The sequence below is a fragment of the Poecile atricapillus genome, chromosome 2, assembly GCF_030490865.1.
Source record: "Poecile atricapillus isolate bPoeAtr1 chromosome 2, bPoeAtr1.hap1, whole genome shotgun sequence".
NCBI classification, from domain to species: Eukaryota; Metazoa; Chordata; class Aves; order Passeriformes; family Paridae; genus Poecile; species Poecile atricapillus.
The window spans coordinates 137,813,065-137,831,180 of record NC_081250.1 but is presented as its reverse complement, the minus strand read 5'-3'; the positions used below and the strand labels follow the sequence as shown (position 1 = coordinate 137,831,180).

Genomic DNA, 18,116 nt, shown 5'->3' with positions numbered 1-18,116 from the left:
TGCCAGGGTACTTTAAAGAGGTAGGAGATGTGGGGAAATGAGTGGAGGCGATGGGTAGTAAATAAAAAACTAAGATCATGTAAAAAGTGAAAAATTTATTAGTATGGAAAGTGGATGTTTCACCACTTTGCAGTCTGTTCCTCTTCTGTATGACTCTTCATATTTAAGAAATTGTTAACCTGTGCAGTTCATGCTGTACTAGAAAAACTGATGAGAATTTACGTTTTCTGATGCTGACTTTCAAGGTGCAGAAGGGCTCTAGGAGATAGTGCTGCATTAGTGTGATGGATTACAGTGAAGTTTTTTTGGGTAATCACTAGGTTTAGAGATTTTTTTAGTGGTGTTCTCTAAGACACCTGGATATTTAGCATTTGCATTGTTAGAATTTGGAAATTCTGGATAATTAGTTGTATCACATGCTTGGTGAATATGATGTAAATGAAAAAACAAGAAAGGTAACTGATCTTTATGTGAGTAGTGAATAGTAAGTTCAATGCATTTAGGCAGTGGACGTACTTTTAGAGGAAACACGATAAATTAGACATATGCCAAACATGAAGTGGAAGTATCATGTATCATGTATTTGGCATATCTGCACATGTGCAGTCAATGCTGGAAGTCCAAAGTATACAATACTCTTGTTTCTATCACTAGAAATTGTTGTGAGTGGTTGTGAGTAAAATCTGCCATCATCACATATTGAAGATTTTAAATAATCAATGAATTACTAGCTCTGCACAAGTCAAAATCAGTTATATACTGTATTCAAAACAAACTTTTTCTGCTACTTCAGAAAGCAGTTGAAAATTTAATTCCCCTTTATTTCTTGGATAACTTGTTTTCCCATAGTATTATACTTTTGCATATAGGGCTGTATATACATCAATACAATACAATATATATCTTGATATAATGGTTTTGATGTTATCATATTATTCTCCATGTCCATTAGCTGAGTGATAGTAAATATTAGAGTAAGTGCAGTTCTGGAGAAGGAAAGGACTGTTTCCATTGTTCTGTACAGTTACTTGAAGTAATGCAACCTGAGTACTGGCTTTGCATAAAACAATGGTGTTTTAGTCCTCAGCATTTTAAATATTGTTTATATTTGATTTGAAAATGTACAAAATATAGGAAAAAACAAACTGGATTCTTCTGTTACATAAATGCTGTTGCATAACCCAGACAAAGACGTGAATTTGTGGATTGACAGTGTTTTAAATAAATATCCTTCACATGGCTGTATATCCTGATGCTTCTGTACTGTAGAAGCAAATTTTCCTTCTTGATTTTTTTTTCCCATTTGGCCCTCAGGGGACATTTTTTTCACTGAAACCAGAACTGTGTCAGCTAAACAATCTTCATTCAAAATGAATTTTATTTCTAGTGTGTGAGAGCTTTGCTGTATTTCTTTATGATATCTATGCTTAAAACTTCTTTATTGAGGCCCTTTTTTAATGCAGTATCCTATCCTGAAGTATAAAATGCTGGAATTGTTTTGCTTAGTCCTCTCTTACAAATGTTTGTATGAAGCATGGCTGCATATATTGCATACATGCAAATACAAAATTTGCATAAATAGGCATAATTACACAGTCTTTTTATCAAAGAGAAAAAATGGACAATATTTTAGTCTTTCTGTGTGCCTAAAATTTTGCCTGTAAGTGTTAGAATCTTCATCATCTTACATGAGAGACCATTTTAGTCAAATACTTCAAGAAAATAATTCTGAACACATTTCACTTTAAATTGGCTATTTGAAAAGTGCACCTCCATGGTGTGTCTATTGACTGAATATTAGTGCACACATCTGTAATACAAAAGTTCTTACCTGGACTTCCTTTATTACTGGGATTGTTCATATCCTTCCCACCTTAATAAAGCATTCAGTTCCATTTTTCCTTCATTAGAGAAAATATTGGGCCTTCTAGCCTTAGAAAAAGTTGCAGAGAAAGAGTGAGGGAGAGAAAGGTGCAGCTGTTCAGTCTGAAGAAGTGAAGGCTTTGTGGAGACTTTGGAGCACCTTCAATTACCTAAAGAGGATGTACAAGTGAGGTTAGAGGGACTTTTTACATGGGCATGTAGTGATAGGACAAGGGGGGATGGCTTTAAAGTCAAGGAGGGTAGGTTTAGATTAGATATTAATTTCTTTACCTAGAGGGTGGCGAGGTACTTGAACAGGTACTTGGCACTAGATGATCCTTAGGTCCCTTCCAACCCAAACTATTCTATAATGCTATGATAATAATTCTGTATTTGTATTAAAGTGACTTGAACTAGGAAAAAAGCATGAGTAGTATTGAGCAGAAATCCCAAGGTGGATGCATAAGTTATTTCCAGGGTTTTGACACAATATTTGATTTGGTTTCAGAGTTCTGATGCTACTCTCTATGCTTCATCCAGTCATGTGATCAGAAATAGATTCAGGTTTGTCAGAGATTTATTCATATAGGAGATGTACACCAGTGTTCCTTCTCCTCCAAAAATAAACAATACAAATAAACAAACCCGCTGTCTTTATCTATAAATTGAAAATCAACCAACCAACCAACCTGGAAGCTGTATGTATTTAAAGTAGTATTAAAAAAATAAAAAAATAAGCCTCTCCTTTCATTGTAACACTGGAAAGATGGTTATGTCATAGAGGGTTTTATAAATTTAGATTATTCTTAGAATATACTTTTGTCTTATTACTACCTTCCTTTTAAATTTGTATGTCTCCACAGGAGTATCCTACTTTGTTGGTCTAATTATTTTCTTCTCTCTTGGCTGTTCAAATATATGACAACGTAGTAATCTGACTATATTTAAATATTTGTACTATTGTTACATCTGAACACTTTTTCTTAAAAGAAATGGGCATATAAACTCATCTCATGAAAAAATAGGTATCTTAAGACCAGATTAATTAACTTCTTAAAGTGTCTGTTTTTATTTGTGGATGGGCTTAGATGTGTTTTACTACACAATTTGCTGTCATGAATCCTCTGAGACATCTCAAAAGTGAAATCCACTTTCAGTACTTACTGTCATGTGTTTGACATGAAAAATAATCCTTATTTTACCAAGTATAAAATCATCTCTTTATTGGGTAGGAGATTTTTTTTTTTGATTGGTGATGGTGGGATTATTTTTATGTATGTTCATGCATTTGCAGCCCAGCATATAGTTTAGTGTTAGCATGTTTGCCATATAAATTCCTATAACTACATCTTCACAGTGTATTCAGAAACTACTGTTCAGTAAATCAACATACAAACTCCAGTTAAGAGTAAAATTCTTCTCTTGTAAAGGTGCTTTAGGAACAAGAATTGCTTGCCTTCCTAGGGGTATTTAATAGTCTTGGAAAAGTGAAGCAAATGATTATAAAAATCTTTGATTTCACTGTGGTCACCAAGACACTCTTAACTATTTCCAGTTCCACCTTAGGTCTTGTGAACTCTTCTTGTGTACATAAACTAGGGATATGCCTTTAACGTGTTTCAGAATGAGTAGAAACAAATGGGAAAAAATCCTCAAAAAAAGGACAGTCAACCTTTTAGTGTGTTATTTTGATGACTTCTGAAAATAAAGGACAAATGTTCTCCATTGAGAACATTTAAACTCATTCCAGCACCTGAGATCATATATTCAAGACCACTCCCATCTTGCTTAGGTGCTGGAATTTTCTGATTCATGAGGAGTTATTTTAGACTGATCCTCAAAGAAAGCCAAAAGAGAGTTAAAGCTATAGTCCAACATTCCTATTTACATAGAAATAATGTTTTAGAAATCTCAGACAATGACAAGGGAGCATTACTGTTATTCCAGTATTGCTGTGCTGTATGAAGGTAGAGTTCTTGGGTCTGTGATTGCCACTGAGGATAGAACTGCTTATGGACTTCAAATAATTTGGAGATGGGGAGGGGCTTCTCCAATTTAGACTAAAAAACCCACGAAAATCTAGTATTTTGTGGTAACATATATGTTTCACTGCTGCAAATAACGTATTTCCCAGAACCATTATCAACGTTTATATGTTACATTATAATAACACACAAGTAAATTTGCATTTTGCCTTTTGAGATAATAATGTTTCTGCATTTATAAGAAAATATGGTCTCTTCAATCAGAAGTATAAAAATATTTATTGACAGATCATCTGTCTATCCTATAAATTGTCTTTCTTAGTATGCTCTTCTGAATCTGGTTCTGCTCTTGTGCTTAGTAATACTTTTATTTATAAAAAGGTATCAATAATATACTGTGGATTTTATACCTAATATAAAGGTTCTTTGAATATCCATTGATTTTCTGAATGAAGTAATGAGTATGAAAAATTATTTGATGAGGTACAGTGTATCTACTTATGTTTAGTTCTCCTAGATGTAGCTCCTTTAATCTATGCTGTCTTCATCAGCAGTATACGCTTGTAGCCAAGATAAAACATCTTCTGTATAGTTTCTAAAAATATATAGTGGCTGTAGTGGCTACAAAGCCACTTAAGTATATTGTACCTGAAGTCAACTTATACTTAAAATTTGAAATGTTTTAAGCAGGTCCACTTTAATGTATAATTCACTGCTCACAGGCCAAGCATATTAAATTTAATTTAATGACTGAAAAGGAAAGTTTCTTGTAGTGTATTTGCTTATTCTTGATTACATTTTTTTTATATATGTGAAGTTTTGGGTATATTCTTTTTTATTAGATGTTTTCTTTCAAAGATATGTTGAGACCACAGGGTTTTCCTGGATTAACTGTCTAAATCATAAAGCCAGCCCACACAAAGGACTTTTACAGTAACAGATGAGTTGTGGGCTTAGGGGACAGGTGGCGACAGCTACCTGCCATATCACATTTTGCAAATATCAGTTTTCAAGCTAGAAAGAAGACCAGCTGCAGAACCAACAGCAGAACAGCAGTCTGTATTTTATCTTCTACATTCCAATACCCTTTTTCTTCTTTTTTTTTTTTCTTGACACAGAAGAAGCAGCTACTTTAGAGCAAACATATTTATAATTCTTTTCATTTTCCAAGTTCCATAAATGTGTGATAATATTTTACACAATTATGTGGTTCATGGAAATAAACACTTTTGGCCATCATTTTTTTATTAGTTATGCAGGGGGAAAATTAAGTTGCAAATACCATTTCTTTCCTTTGTCAGGTATACAAATTGGTCTCAATATTTATTTTTGTAAATTGTTTCAGACCAAAGGTACAAAATCTGAACCTTTGAGGTAGCCAGTACTCTATTTTGTATATATTTCCATGATAAAATTTGTCTAATGAAATATTTTAGATTGTATTGCCTGATACATGTTTTTGTTTTTGTTTTTTTAACTAGTGAAAAAGGCCATAGATTTTAAATCTAGAGGATTTAAATTGTTTCCAGGGAAAGACAACAGCAACAAGTTTTCTATCTGTGAGTGTACTCCTTTTCTGTTACTCTTTTCTAGTGCAAGAGTGAAGTTTGTGGTGTGTTGTTTGTGTGTAATCATTTATGTATTCTGAAAATAGAACTGGTTTCTGCAGTCTGCATGGTGAATTTTTAAGTATGGTTCTACTCTAAAGACAGCCTTTCTATAAATCTGGCATTGTAGAAGGATGTTATTTTGTTAGTAATATTGCAATAAATTTACAGTATTTGGAAGGAAACAATTCAGCCTCCTAGGTGTCAGCTGTAAATTTAGCTGTGAGTAGGAGATCAGTTTTCTTAATTGAACACTAGTAGTAGAATCAAATGCCATATAAACTAAAGTGTAGCCTCATTTACAAGTGCACAACCGTATATGAGGTCACTGTTTGAATATTTTTTTAGTTCATAAAGTTTGACATTTTAATTTATTAACTAGGTATAGCTTTAAAAATTGTGGAGATGCTTGGTGCCTTCAATTTTAGTTACAGAAATTAGAAACTGAAAGTGTTTGACATCTCAGTGGACCAAGTCCTGATTAAATCGTGAGGAGTCAGTCAACTTTCTAGCACAAATTAAATAGGTGTGTCTCTAAATATATTAAAAGAATACTTTTGAAAAAGAGTATGCCATTTTTATAGAGGCCTTTTTGGAATAGAACCACATTTTAAATATTTAGAAGTAAATAAAATGGACTAAATGTTTAGCATATGTTGGATTATACTGCATTTCATCATTCTTCACAGGACTGAAAGGACACTTATTTAAAGCTCCCTAAGTTGGACATGTTTGCACTAATTATTTGTTTAAAGTATTGGTAATGGATTCAGTTTCCAGAACTTTGCAGGACACATTAGCATACATTTTAATCTTTGGTTTTAGATTTTAAACTCTCAAGGAATTAGATATGATTTTTCTTTTTTTTTTAGACGAAGATGTCTCCAAGACTCACAACCCTTTAGTATTCACCAGTCAGAAAATAAAGCAAAAGATACTTCTGTTCAATTTTTGTAATGTCATGTATTGTCATATTCAACTTCTCTGTAAACTGCATCACCTAAATAGTTCTGTAAGACATTTCTGATTTACTTGAAAACTTTATATCAAGATATTTAAATATTCTTTTTATACTTATTGGTGAATGGGAAACAGACTGATTATGCAGAAGTAATAGTAAGATAATTACAGTAGTGTTTATAAAGTACATCACTAAGGTCTCTCTCTGATGGCCCATCTGTGATTCTGTAGTTACAAATAACAATACAATAATAATGCAATGGATGATAAAAGAGATTGTTTATTTTGCACTAATCATTACATTTTCTACTACATAAAATTTAATAGGAATTCCATATTTATAATGACATACCAGGTACATGATATCCAAATCTGATTGTTATGAAATTAATGATGAAATTAATCAACATATTTTTGAAGGTCTTTAGATAATTTCATACTTTATGATATTCTGTGTAAAGCTGGAAACTACCTTTTCTGTTATTGATTATGCAGAATAGATTACTTATATGAGTCAATAATAAGTGAAGGTGAAAAACCTTAGTGATTTGTATCTTTAGTGATCATAATCTTGTCATAAATAGATGATTAAGTTTTTGTGTTGTAATCTAGAATTTGATTCTCTAGTCACTTTGGTAGCTGAGAATGTTGAAACAATAGTATTTCATAATAAATTTATGTATTTAGCTGTTGACAAGATAATTTTCTCAGTGTGGCCTCATCTGGGTCTAGTGTCATTGCGCTACAATGACAGATAGGGTCCTTTAAGAAGAACAGTGACCAGCATTCAACTGTTAGTGAAAATAAGTGAATATCTATTTTGCATTATACCTTTTATTAGCAATGTCTGTAAAATTTTTGTCTAGCATTCTCATCTGTATGTCCTTTCATTATTTTACTTCTTTTTTTTTTTTTTTTTTTTTTTTTTTTTTTAATGTATCAGTTGTATAACATTCAATACTAATGCCCAGGTAATTTGCATGGAGTAAAGCCAGATGATATTTGGTATGATGATACAATACTTGTGAAACAAGTATCCATCAGCTTCAGTTTAGAAGTGTTGACAGTAATGAGTGAATTAATTGGCGGATCTAATTAAATCTGGATTAGAACTGCAGAGTTTCTTGATACTAGTTTCATGACCAGACCACGAATGCTTTCCCTAGATGCATTTTATTTACAGGAAACTCTTTAATTGCTTATTACGCATAAACATCTGGGGTGTAAAACAAAAATATATGGAGAGGTATCTGTGGAATTACATAGGGCTGTAGACTGAAAAGTCAGGTATTGTGTCTATGAAAGTAACATCACTACAAAAATCCTAAACTGTGAAATTAATTTTCACTAGGTATTTAAGAGCAGCCAGAATGGGTTTAAGATTGTGTAAATGACTTTTGGAATTGGGATCAAATCAGAAATCAATATTTACCTATAACACTTTCCTCTGTATTTTTACTACAGTATATGTCTTAATTTTTAAAAAATGTAATTATTTCATTAATTTTTCTTTAACATAAATCTTTATTTTTTGTTTGTGAGTATTGATAACTCCATATATATTATAATTTAAAATTATATTCTGCAGAGTATTTCTAGGAATGAAACTTTCTACAGAAGGTATTGAAAACCAGTAGCATTTTCAAGCTTCCATTTCTGGTAGAAATGGAAGTGTATAATAGTTCTTGTGTCCTGCAATCCAGTAGAATATTCTTTTTATATGAATATTTACTCTATTACCTGTGTATGGGGAAAATAATGTACAAAAATAAAATAATTATTTTAAACATTAAAACATGAACTGTAATAAATAGAAATAATATGGTTTAAACACTATTTTTATTTTTTACAGTTTTTATTTTTATTTTCTTCTTTGTGCATTGATATACATTGCATGGCCAAATGACATCATTATAATTTCTGTAATATTATTATCAGAAATCATGAATAATTTTTAACTAAAGTTTTAATATATATGTAATCTCAGAAAAGTTTGAAAGTCTTATATATATATATATATATGCAGGGTACTTTTGATGATTCTGAGTTTCTCATGTCTCATATTGAAGAACCCAGTTATTTCAAAGAGAGAGTTAATTCTAAATGCTTATACTACAAGATAGCTTTTTAAAATTCAGTCTATGGAATTTTAGTTGTCAGAGTAATATATATATTTCAACACTAGCATGAACATGGGTTTCTGTAGCTAGTATGTTTTTATCTCATGTACATCTATTGGAGGAGGAAAAGACTGAAATTTGAAACCAGGAGGAAGATTCCTGGCACAAAAGTCCCCTGAACATAGGAATCCAGATGAACAGAGATTGCCTTGGTGTGTTTTTAGGGCAATATTTGACATGTTACAGGTGTCTTGGGACAGAGGAGAGTAAATACTGTGGTTCCAGATACAAGCACTGAGGTTGATAGGGTTTTTGAGCAATGTGCTGTGTTGAGATGTTTTCTATTTAAGCCTGTACAACATTTGCATTTGGCCTTTGGCTTCCTCAGGGGTACCAAACCAATTCTTCCCTTTCTGCGTATGTAAGAATACAAATTTCAAGGAAGAGAAACCCCCAAGGATTCTGAATTTTATTCTTCTTCATTAAAAGCTGAAACTTAATGAACACCCTTTAAAGGAATATTTAGAATCTACTTTTTGTTTGTTTGTTTGTTTTAATCCCGTAGTGTGGTTATCCTAATTACATGCAAACCTTTTCCTTAAAGGGAAGTAAAATTCTAATACTGCAAACCCATTGGTATGGTTCATCAGTAATAAAGATGAAGAAAGGCTAAAATATTTTTCTGCTTAATACAAATTACTTGGCTCCATGTCAACTTTTTTTTTTTTTTAAATACTTTTCTGTCTGCCATGAATTTATTAAGTAATAGAAGAATAACATCCTTTGCTAATTTTCTGGTTTTGTGAATAGGTGGTTGAATATGCTGAGATATGGTTAGCTTCTTACAAATTTCTGGAAAAATGCAGAGAATGCTTCACAGGAAATTTCTCTCTGAAGATCCATTTTAGTTTATTGTAAGATAAATGTATGCAAATCAAACTGGCATTTTGAGTTTACCTTCAAATCACCATATTTTGGATATATATACATTTTCAATACTGATTAAGGACAATTTTCTCAGCAGGAGCTTATGCATTCAAGTTTTATTACAATTCCAGAAGAAAAGGTCAGCTCTTAGTAGAGATGACATTTATTAGTGTATGTTCAAAATAAAATCTTACAGCCCTAAACCTGATGAAGATTCCTTTAAATCTTACTGTTTAATAAAGAAATAATAATAAAAATAATGTTTCCATATGGATTCAATAATATTGCAAACAAACAAAACAGCTGATTAATACATCTGATAAAAACTTGTGTTATTTTTTTTGGAAAAAAAAATCAGAAAATACTTACTTTGATAATTATAGTGAGGACAAACTTATTTATTGAAACTAGAGTTTATATGGGTGATCATATTCTGTAGACAATCTGTTTTAAAAGACCTAAAATGAAAAGAATATATTCTCATATTTGTTAATTGCTTACCTTTGTATTTTCTAAAAGCATTGTTATTTTATCTCCTTCTTTTGTTTATTTTATTTTGTTGTTTTTGTTTTTGTTTTTTTTTTCCAGTAAATGAGGGAGGTATTAAACAGGCGTCCAATTTGTGTCCAGATCCTGGAGAACCAGAAAATGGAAAACGGATAGGCTCAGATTTTAGGTAAAATATGAATTCTACCATTGTATCATTTCTCTGATGCTGAACTTGGAAAATTAATATGTTAAAAATATATTAATGTTGCTGAGTAATTTTTCAAAACTGACCTTCTTAGTAAAAAGTGCACTAGAATTCTGTATAAAATTATGTAATACAATGTAACATGTACTTAGTATGCAAAAAGATAAAATACCTACCTAGAAGAGATCATATATCTCTGAAAATCTGAGAAAAATAATGTTGAAGGTAAGTTTACATTATTTTCTCATGTAAACCATGCTAGATATATAAATATTGAGCATACATGTTGTATTGGAGGCTTTTGCAAAGGACAAAACAAAACTGAATATAGCACAAGAAGAAGAATAAAACCTCAAAGAAGAAATTTCAGATCTAACAGAAATATTAATTCACTCTAATAGAGAAATTACATTCCCTACAGTATGTTTTTCAGGAGCCCAGAAGTTTGATATATGCTGATGTATTTCCCTAGTAGTCCTCACATTGGCATAGCACTCTTAATTCAGACTATTTTTCTTATTAATTTTTATGTATCCTCCTTTATTCACAGCTATCTTTCAAATTCCTTATCTTGTAAGATAAAAGAAGCTTTCAGTACTCTTTCAAAATATTCTATGTTGTTTTCTCAGTGAACTTGACTCCTAATTCCAGTAGCACCAGTGGGTGATGAGTAGAGACATACAAAATAAATTTTTGAGAATGTTATGGATTAGTTTTACTCTCTTTTCTGAGTTTCTGATTTTGTTTTCCTTTTTAATTGATGAACATTTATTTAAAAGGGTTAACATGCCTATTATTTTATATTTGACATACAAAGACACTTTAGAGTGTATAAAAAAATCTAAAGCTATGTTCTTTTTTCACATTATATGCTAATTTCACATTATGTTTACAAAACATAAGACACCTTAATGATGAAAGAAAAAAGACAGAGAAGTAGAAGGGTGATAATTTTTAAATTAATTGGTTTTATTACATTGAAGTTTGTTTTCTATACATTTTGTATTGTACCTATCACAGCACTCTTTAAAGCATTTGAAGATAACTCTTTGAGTAATTTAGATGTACCAAGATTTTACAAATTATGACACTCCATTCTTTTACATAAATTCTTGTACTTTTTTGTGTGTGTGTGTGTTTTTTTCTCCTTGTAATCAAGCTGAAGACAGGATTGAAAATTACATCCTAACTAAATCTGCTAGCTAGCTAGCTAGCAATTATTACAATTTCTCAATTTGCTATAAATGTCTCCCTATTTCTCTAGCTTTGAGAAAAGCAAAATTTCAACGTGTGTCTGAGTAAGCTTTATAACTAATTTTGTAAATATGTAATTTCTAATGTTAGCTTGCAAAAAAAAAGTTGATACTTTCAGAGAAATTAAAAAAACCCTCTTTTTAACTGTCATACTTTCTATAATCATTACTTTTGCTGTTGTTTTGTATTTTAACTTCAAAAATATAGCTTGAGAGAAACACCATTTTACAGACAACTTGCCAGTTCTTTTCTAGTGCTATCTCTGCAAGTGATCATGAAAAGACCTACTTACAAACATTATTCTAGTTAAATGTATGTGAGGACAGTGCCTCAAAAAAGATATTATGATGATCATGCCCTCATCTTTCTTTTTAGACCAAAATGCTAGGATTTCAGTTAGCATTATTCTTCACTGTACACTGGGATGATGTATCAGGCTTTTGTATTTCAAATGCATTTATGAGAAAATGAAGGGAGAAGGCATTCAAATTGCCAAACAATTGTATAAAACATATACAAGTACCAGAGTCAATATATTCTCCAGTGTTTCTTTTCTCTAATTTCTTACTAATCTTGATGAAATTTTTTCTCTTTAAAAAAGATTTTTTTAAAACAATCCCCAAACTATCTGTTTGAATTTATACTTGTAAAACATGTACATTTAGCTTAAATTGAACACTTCATACATTGATAAAGATCTTATAGGGAACAAAAATAGACTAAAAATTTTCAGCAGAATTAATAAAATTTCTGATTTCAATTCTTGCCATTAAGATAATGGTTGTTCAATTGCTTCATAAGCTTCCAAAATAAGAATGTTACAAATTATTATTATTCTGTTACGTTAAGTTAAAGAGATCTAGTACTGTGAAAAATCTTTTCCAGACTAGCTTATACCTGGCATATAGAAAAATATCACACTTTCACTTTTTACTTCTTGAACTCACTCTTTGTGTAATGAAGGAAATAGCTTTACTTTAAGCTTGCCTCTTTTCTTGCTTTCTGGAAAGAAAGTGACAATTCCAATTACAATGCCTTCATTTGAACACACAGTAGTTTGGAGAAGGGTTTAGTTCTGTCTCTACTAAGATCAATGAAAATTTGATTTCTGTACAATTTAATATATTTTAGAGAAGAGCATGCTCTTGTCACATCTCCTTAGCTTTCTTCAAATGTGAAGGTGTAGGTTTGGAAGCATTGTATTACAGTTTTACTTCTGTTCTGATTATGAAGACTACCTTCTCTCAGCACAATTTGCTCTTACATGGTTCTTACACAGAATTATAAAATCTGTAATTCAAGCTCTAAGACAAACTGGAGCATTCCATTATTTGGGCATTATTTGGGGGCTGTAATTCCATGTGGACCCTTTTGGATATTTTTTCTAATGTGAAAATTCCCCAGAGCAGTATTTTGGAGTATTAAATGCATTGTTTCTGATGCTAGATGCCTATTTGTGCATAAATGTTGAAATGAAGTCAAGAAGACTTATAGCTGCCAGCTTTTTCTGTACTGAGGAAAACATTCTACTTCAGAAAGAAAACTTCACTTCCCTAGGAGTTGCTTAACATTTTAGACACACTAGTGACTATTTGGCTGGAATTTGCAATTTTACTTTATGTCTCATCCACTGAAATAAACATATTTTCCATGTGTCCAGTTTTAGAATCAATGCCACTTTGTAAAAATATGAGGCAATAGATAAAGACAAAAAGTTTTCACATAGTCTTGTTTCTATTTTTCTTTATTTCTAATGGAATAAACATATTCAGACTGAATTATCCTTGAACAAGTGTTTTATTATGAGGCAATCATATTTTTCCTCCACTATCTCAAAGTCTCGTCTTCATGATATGAATGAATGAACCCATCTCTATCCCTCTACCTCTGTAGTGTGGTCCCACTAGGATTTAAATATGAGATTCTGATCAAACCTATATTGCAACAAAGCAGTGAATACTGTTGGACAAAAATGGTGATGTAGTCTTTAAAATACATATTCTACTGGCAGAAGGAAAAATATGAAGTTTATGATAAGGACAGTTTATTTTAACAACAGGTTGACTTACAGTATAACTAATGATAATAGCTTCTTTAATTTTATATTATAAATTTCTTTGGAAGAATGAAGTTTAGTATTAATTGACTAGATTGACTAGTAGTTTCACACTTGATTTTCCTTAAATCTTCTCTGAATCACCTATCCTTCTCTGCAGACATGCAAGATGAGCTTCTAGACTCAGAAACTTGATGCCAAGCATCCTGAAAAATTAAAAAAACTCAGCATGAGATATGAGGCTAGTTTATGTGGGATCTGTGCACCTATCACTTTTTAACAGTTAAGTGGCTTCTTTGTCAAGGACAAGTGCCAGACAATACAAGATTTGTTAGAAATGATGCTTTTTTTTTAAAGATGAATTACCAATGACCGCCATAGTGTCGGGAAGTCCTCAGAAACTGAAATTTAGTCATCAGTTTACTTTTTTCAGTGCACACAGTAAGGATTTTTCTTGATCAGAAGTATGGAAGATTTAGATATTCTAACATATATCCTGGAATCCTAAGATTTTTCAGTAATATTTCCAAGTAATATATAAACTGATCTGTGAAAATGTTCCTATGGATGTTCTTGAGACAGATGCTGTGACTTACCTTAGTTCTCATACTGTGACAACAAAGACAGCAGTACAACCTATCTGTAGCTTGCACATAAAAAGTATGGATCAATAGTGTGTAGAAGGTTGCTAGGTCGCAAAAAAATATTCATTGTTCATAATCTTGAAAGCTTATATGTCTTTACTTTCTTTTGCTGCAGGTGGAAGAAAGAATATATGAAATGAAATACTGATTGTTTCTTTATGCTACCATTAAAATATATGATATTTCTAAATTTACAAATTGATAGACATGGACTTTAAGAACTGATTATTTCTGGCTGTACATTTTCTTCTATGGTTAAAAATGGCGTCCTCTCTCAAATTTGGTCAGTTGCACACATGAACTGAATAGCTAATACGTCAGAAAAATGGTTTTGATTCCTTGCATAATTGATTATTTTTCAACAATAATTTAAAAAACATATCAAATAATGGAGGAAAATAATCTAAAATGAGGTAGTTTTCTACACAAATGCTAAATATTAAAATAATACTATTCCCTACAAACTTTATATGAAGTTCAAAATTTTAAACTTGCTCTTTCTCATCCTTTAGATGTTGTATAGTTAATTTTGGACTCCTTAGTGCTTTTAGTTTCTCTTACTTAAAAAGGAATCCCAAATCTGGGGCAAATGATGAAAACTTTATAAACAGATATGAAATTCATTTTTTTTTCAAATTTGTATACTAACTTACTTATTAAATGTTTATTCATACATTTTTCCTAATAAAAAGATATCCAAAGTTTGGGTTTTTTTATGAAAATGCAAACCTAATGGCAATCATCTTTTGTCTGATTAGAAACAAATTTGCAGATAAAGTTACTGAGAGACACTCATGTCAAGCATTCATCTTTGGAGTTTTGAACTGCCTTAGCACATTATGTTATATATGCAAAAGCATTGCATAAATTCAGGAAAAATTAAGCAGTTTATGTTAGTCGTAGAAATATTGATTGGAAAGGTCTTCCAGAGTTCCAGTCCATCCTCCTGCCCAAAGTAGGACTAATCAGATCAGCTGTGGCTTTGTTTAGCCAGTCCTGAAAACTCCCAAGATTAAAGATTTCACAAGAGTTTGAGTATGCTGTTCCAGCTCTGCCCTCCTTTGTTGAAGGAAATCTATTTTAAAGTAAAATCTGAATCTTCCAAACTGTCCCTTGTATGTTATCTGGCACATTTAGAAAAGTTTGGCTTCATTATCTTTGTAATGGCTCCTGAAATTGTTATGATCTGATATTAGATAGTACTTAAGCTTTCTCTTGGTCAGACTAATTAAGCCTAGCTGCCTTAACTTTTTAGGTGGGTCATGTGCTTTCACCCTCTGACTAATCTCCAAACTCTTGAGTTTTTACCTATCTCTCTCTTGAAGTGGGAGGCAAAACATTTGGTCTAATATTGCAGATACATCTTCACCAACTGAGTAACAATTTCACTTGATCTGCTGCCACCACTTCTACTATTGTTAAGTATATAGTTTGTTTTGTTCAGGATGAGAACATGTTACTATCAATAGTGCAGAACATTGTACCCCCACTTGCTGAGATTTGTGAGGTTTCTATTTGCCCAGTGATGGACTTAGTCAGGCTTCTGGATTGAAGGTCTGCTCTTCAGTGTGTCAGCTACTTTTCTTACTTTAGTTTTGTCCATAAATATATGGATCCATAAATTCTGTCTCCCCATCAAGGCTGAGGATGAAAATATTACACAGCATCAGAACCTATGTTAATTTTCTGATGCTCAGATTATTACTGTCCACTGGCTGAATATGAAGCAATTGATTCCTACTCTTTAAGCACAACTTCCAGGCCAATTTTAAATATATGTCTATTGAGTGCATATTTTGTCAGCTCTCAAAACACACTGCTGTAAAAGGCGCTCTCAGAAACACTGCTGATGTTGAGCACTGTTGCACTGAGAACTGCTACATCTATGACTGGGCCATGTAGCCAGTCATTTTGTCATAGAAGGCAATCAAGTTGATCAAATATCATTCAGCTTTGGTAAATTTGTGTATGTGCTCTTGGTTTCCAGTTCATGCTTTACTAGAGCACATGTTATTTCCAGAGATCAATGTATGATCCCTAGCATCTCATTGCCCTTTTTAAAAGTTCACGTAATGTTAACCTTTCTACGATCAGTCAGAACGTCTCATCATAGCTTTTCATAGATGATACCCGCCTTGCACAGACTCAGTCAGATTTTTCAGCAGCCTTTGGTGAAAGCTCTCTGGCCGGCTGTCCTTGAATATAGCTGCCTCCTTTTACCTGTTGTTTCCAAGTACTGGCTGTCCCTCTTCTTCACAGATCATGTTGGTACATACAGATATCTAGGAGCATATCTACTGTAGAAATTGATGCATAAAAGGCCTTTAGTGCTTCTGCCAGTATGCTTTCCATACAGGATTTCAGCAACACAAGATTGCTTCATCCATTTATAAATGAACCCACATTGTATATGAACTTACTTTTGTGACTAAAATACACTAAGAAGCTTTTTAGCTTACCAATGTGCCTTACCAGTCTTAGCTTATCTAGGGTCTCATTCAAAAAGTCTAATTTAGTTATACAGGGAATACTAAATTAGTAGATCCAGTTCAGAAAGCTCATTAATCATAAATGATCAAAAGATGCACTATAAATTGTTCCTGTATTCTAAAGATTTTCTCCGAGCATTAACTTTTCATCACTTTCAATGTTAGCATACTGAAGAAAATGGCCATTGACGGCATCCACAATTTTTTTTAATGAATATATTCTGCTTCTGAAACTTTCTGAGATTTTCATACTATCCTTGAGATTTTCCTTTTCTTACTGATGTGTATCTATATTGTATATAACAATTAACAACTTCATAGCTATATCATGCTTCAGTTCTCTTGAGATTTACAAAGCAGAAACAGTCTATTCACACTTTTAGGGAGTTTCATCTGATAAGCAGTCTAGATAAAATCTAAGTCAGGAAATCAAACTGTCCTTATTTTTTCACACTATTTTTGGTCATTTGTTCCCACAATCTGTTTTCGGACTACTCTGACAGTTTTCTCTGATCTAATACCTGCACAGAATTCAGAGATTCCCGTAAAACCAGCTTCCACAATCTGATTTTGACACTCCACAATTTTTAGTTCTCTAACATACAAGAAGGCTGAGATCAGATCTTTCACATATCCTCCTACAGTACCTTTGGATATGTAATAGATATCATCAATTTTATCCTATCAAGGATCTCTTTGTCCTATAACGCAATCCTTCCATCATTTGAGATTCTGTCAAAGAAAAATAAAAAATAAAAACTTTAAACCCTACTGAAATCGTTGCTATGTCACCACACCACACAAACCCTCATAAAACTCCTGGCCTTTCTTTTATTTGTTTTGTCTTGGAGCTGATAATTATTTCCTGGTAATCTGCATGTCCTTTTTTGAATCTTCATCATATTCACCTCCTGTGCTTCATGCACCATCTGATGGATGGAAGTGACACTACCATTTTGTAATCAAGTTATCAAACTTGTTTTAGAGAAAGATGAATTTCTAACTCAATTCTCCTAGGTCACAGATTAAAGGTATTGGGGAAAAAAAATATTGTCATCAGAAACAAGAAGAATCTCTCCTTTGGTCACTGTATAGGCCATTCACTTAAGGGTTAGACTCCATGATAGTTGTGGGTTCTTTCCAATGCAGAATATTCCATGATTCTGTGATTCTCTGATACTCAAAAATTTTGAAAGAATTGAAAGAATTTCCATTTTTAAGAGTATATAAATAGATAATGACAGCAAAATATTAAAAAATGGTAATCTTGACTGTGCTTTTAAGTTCCTGAGAGACACATTTTCTTAAAATTTTCTTGACAAGCTCTCTATTATTGTCTTTTTTTAGTTGATCTTCCATTGGAACTAATCTCCTACTCTTCCATTTTATTTCTTATAGTGGTACTTTATCATCTGCATATCTAATTGCCCTTAGTAGGCCTCACTCACACAGCATATATGTCACAAATACTGTAAATTATCCAGTCTCACTCTGTTTATGAGTCCAGTCATATACTT

The 18,116-nt window shown here is 32.1% G+C and overlaps 1 protein-coding gene across 3 annotated transcripts in view; it reads left to right on the top strand.

The window, feature by feature from the left end:
- CSMD3 (CUB and Sushi multiple domains 3) overlaps window positions 1-18,116 on the top strand; it is a 573,013-nt gene that overhangs the window by 239,734 nt on the left and 315,163 nt on the right. For 2 of the 3 annotated variants that reach the window (XM_058831783.1, XM_058831782.1), the window contains 2 exons: window positions 5,330-5,407; window positions 10,051-10,138. In XM_058831783.1, coding sequence (XP_058687766.1) covers window positions 5,330-5,407; window positions 10,051-10,138 — 166 coding nt within the window. The remainder of the gene's footprint in view (window positions 1-5,329; window positions 5,408-10,050; window positions 10,139-18,116) is intronic. The other variant, XM_058831785.1, reaches the window with a different exon arrangement.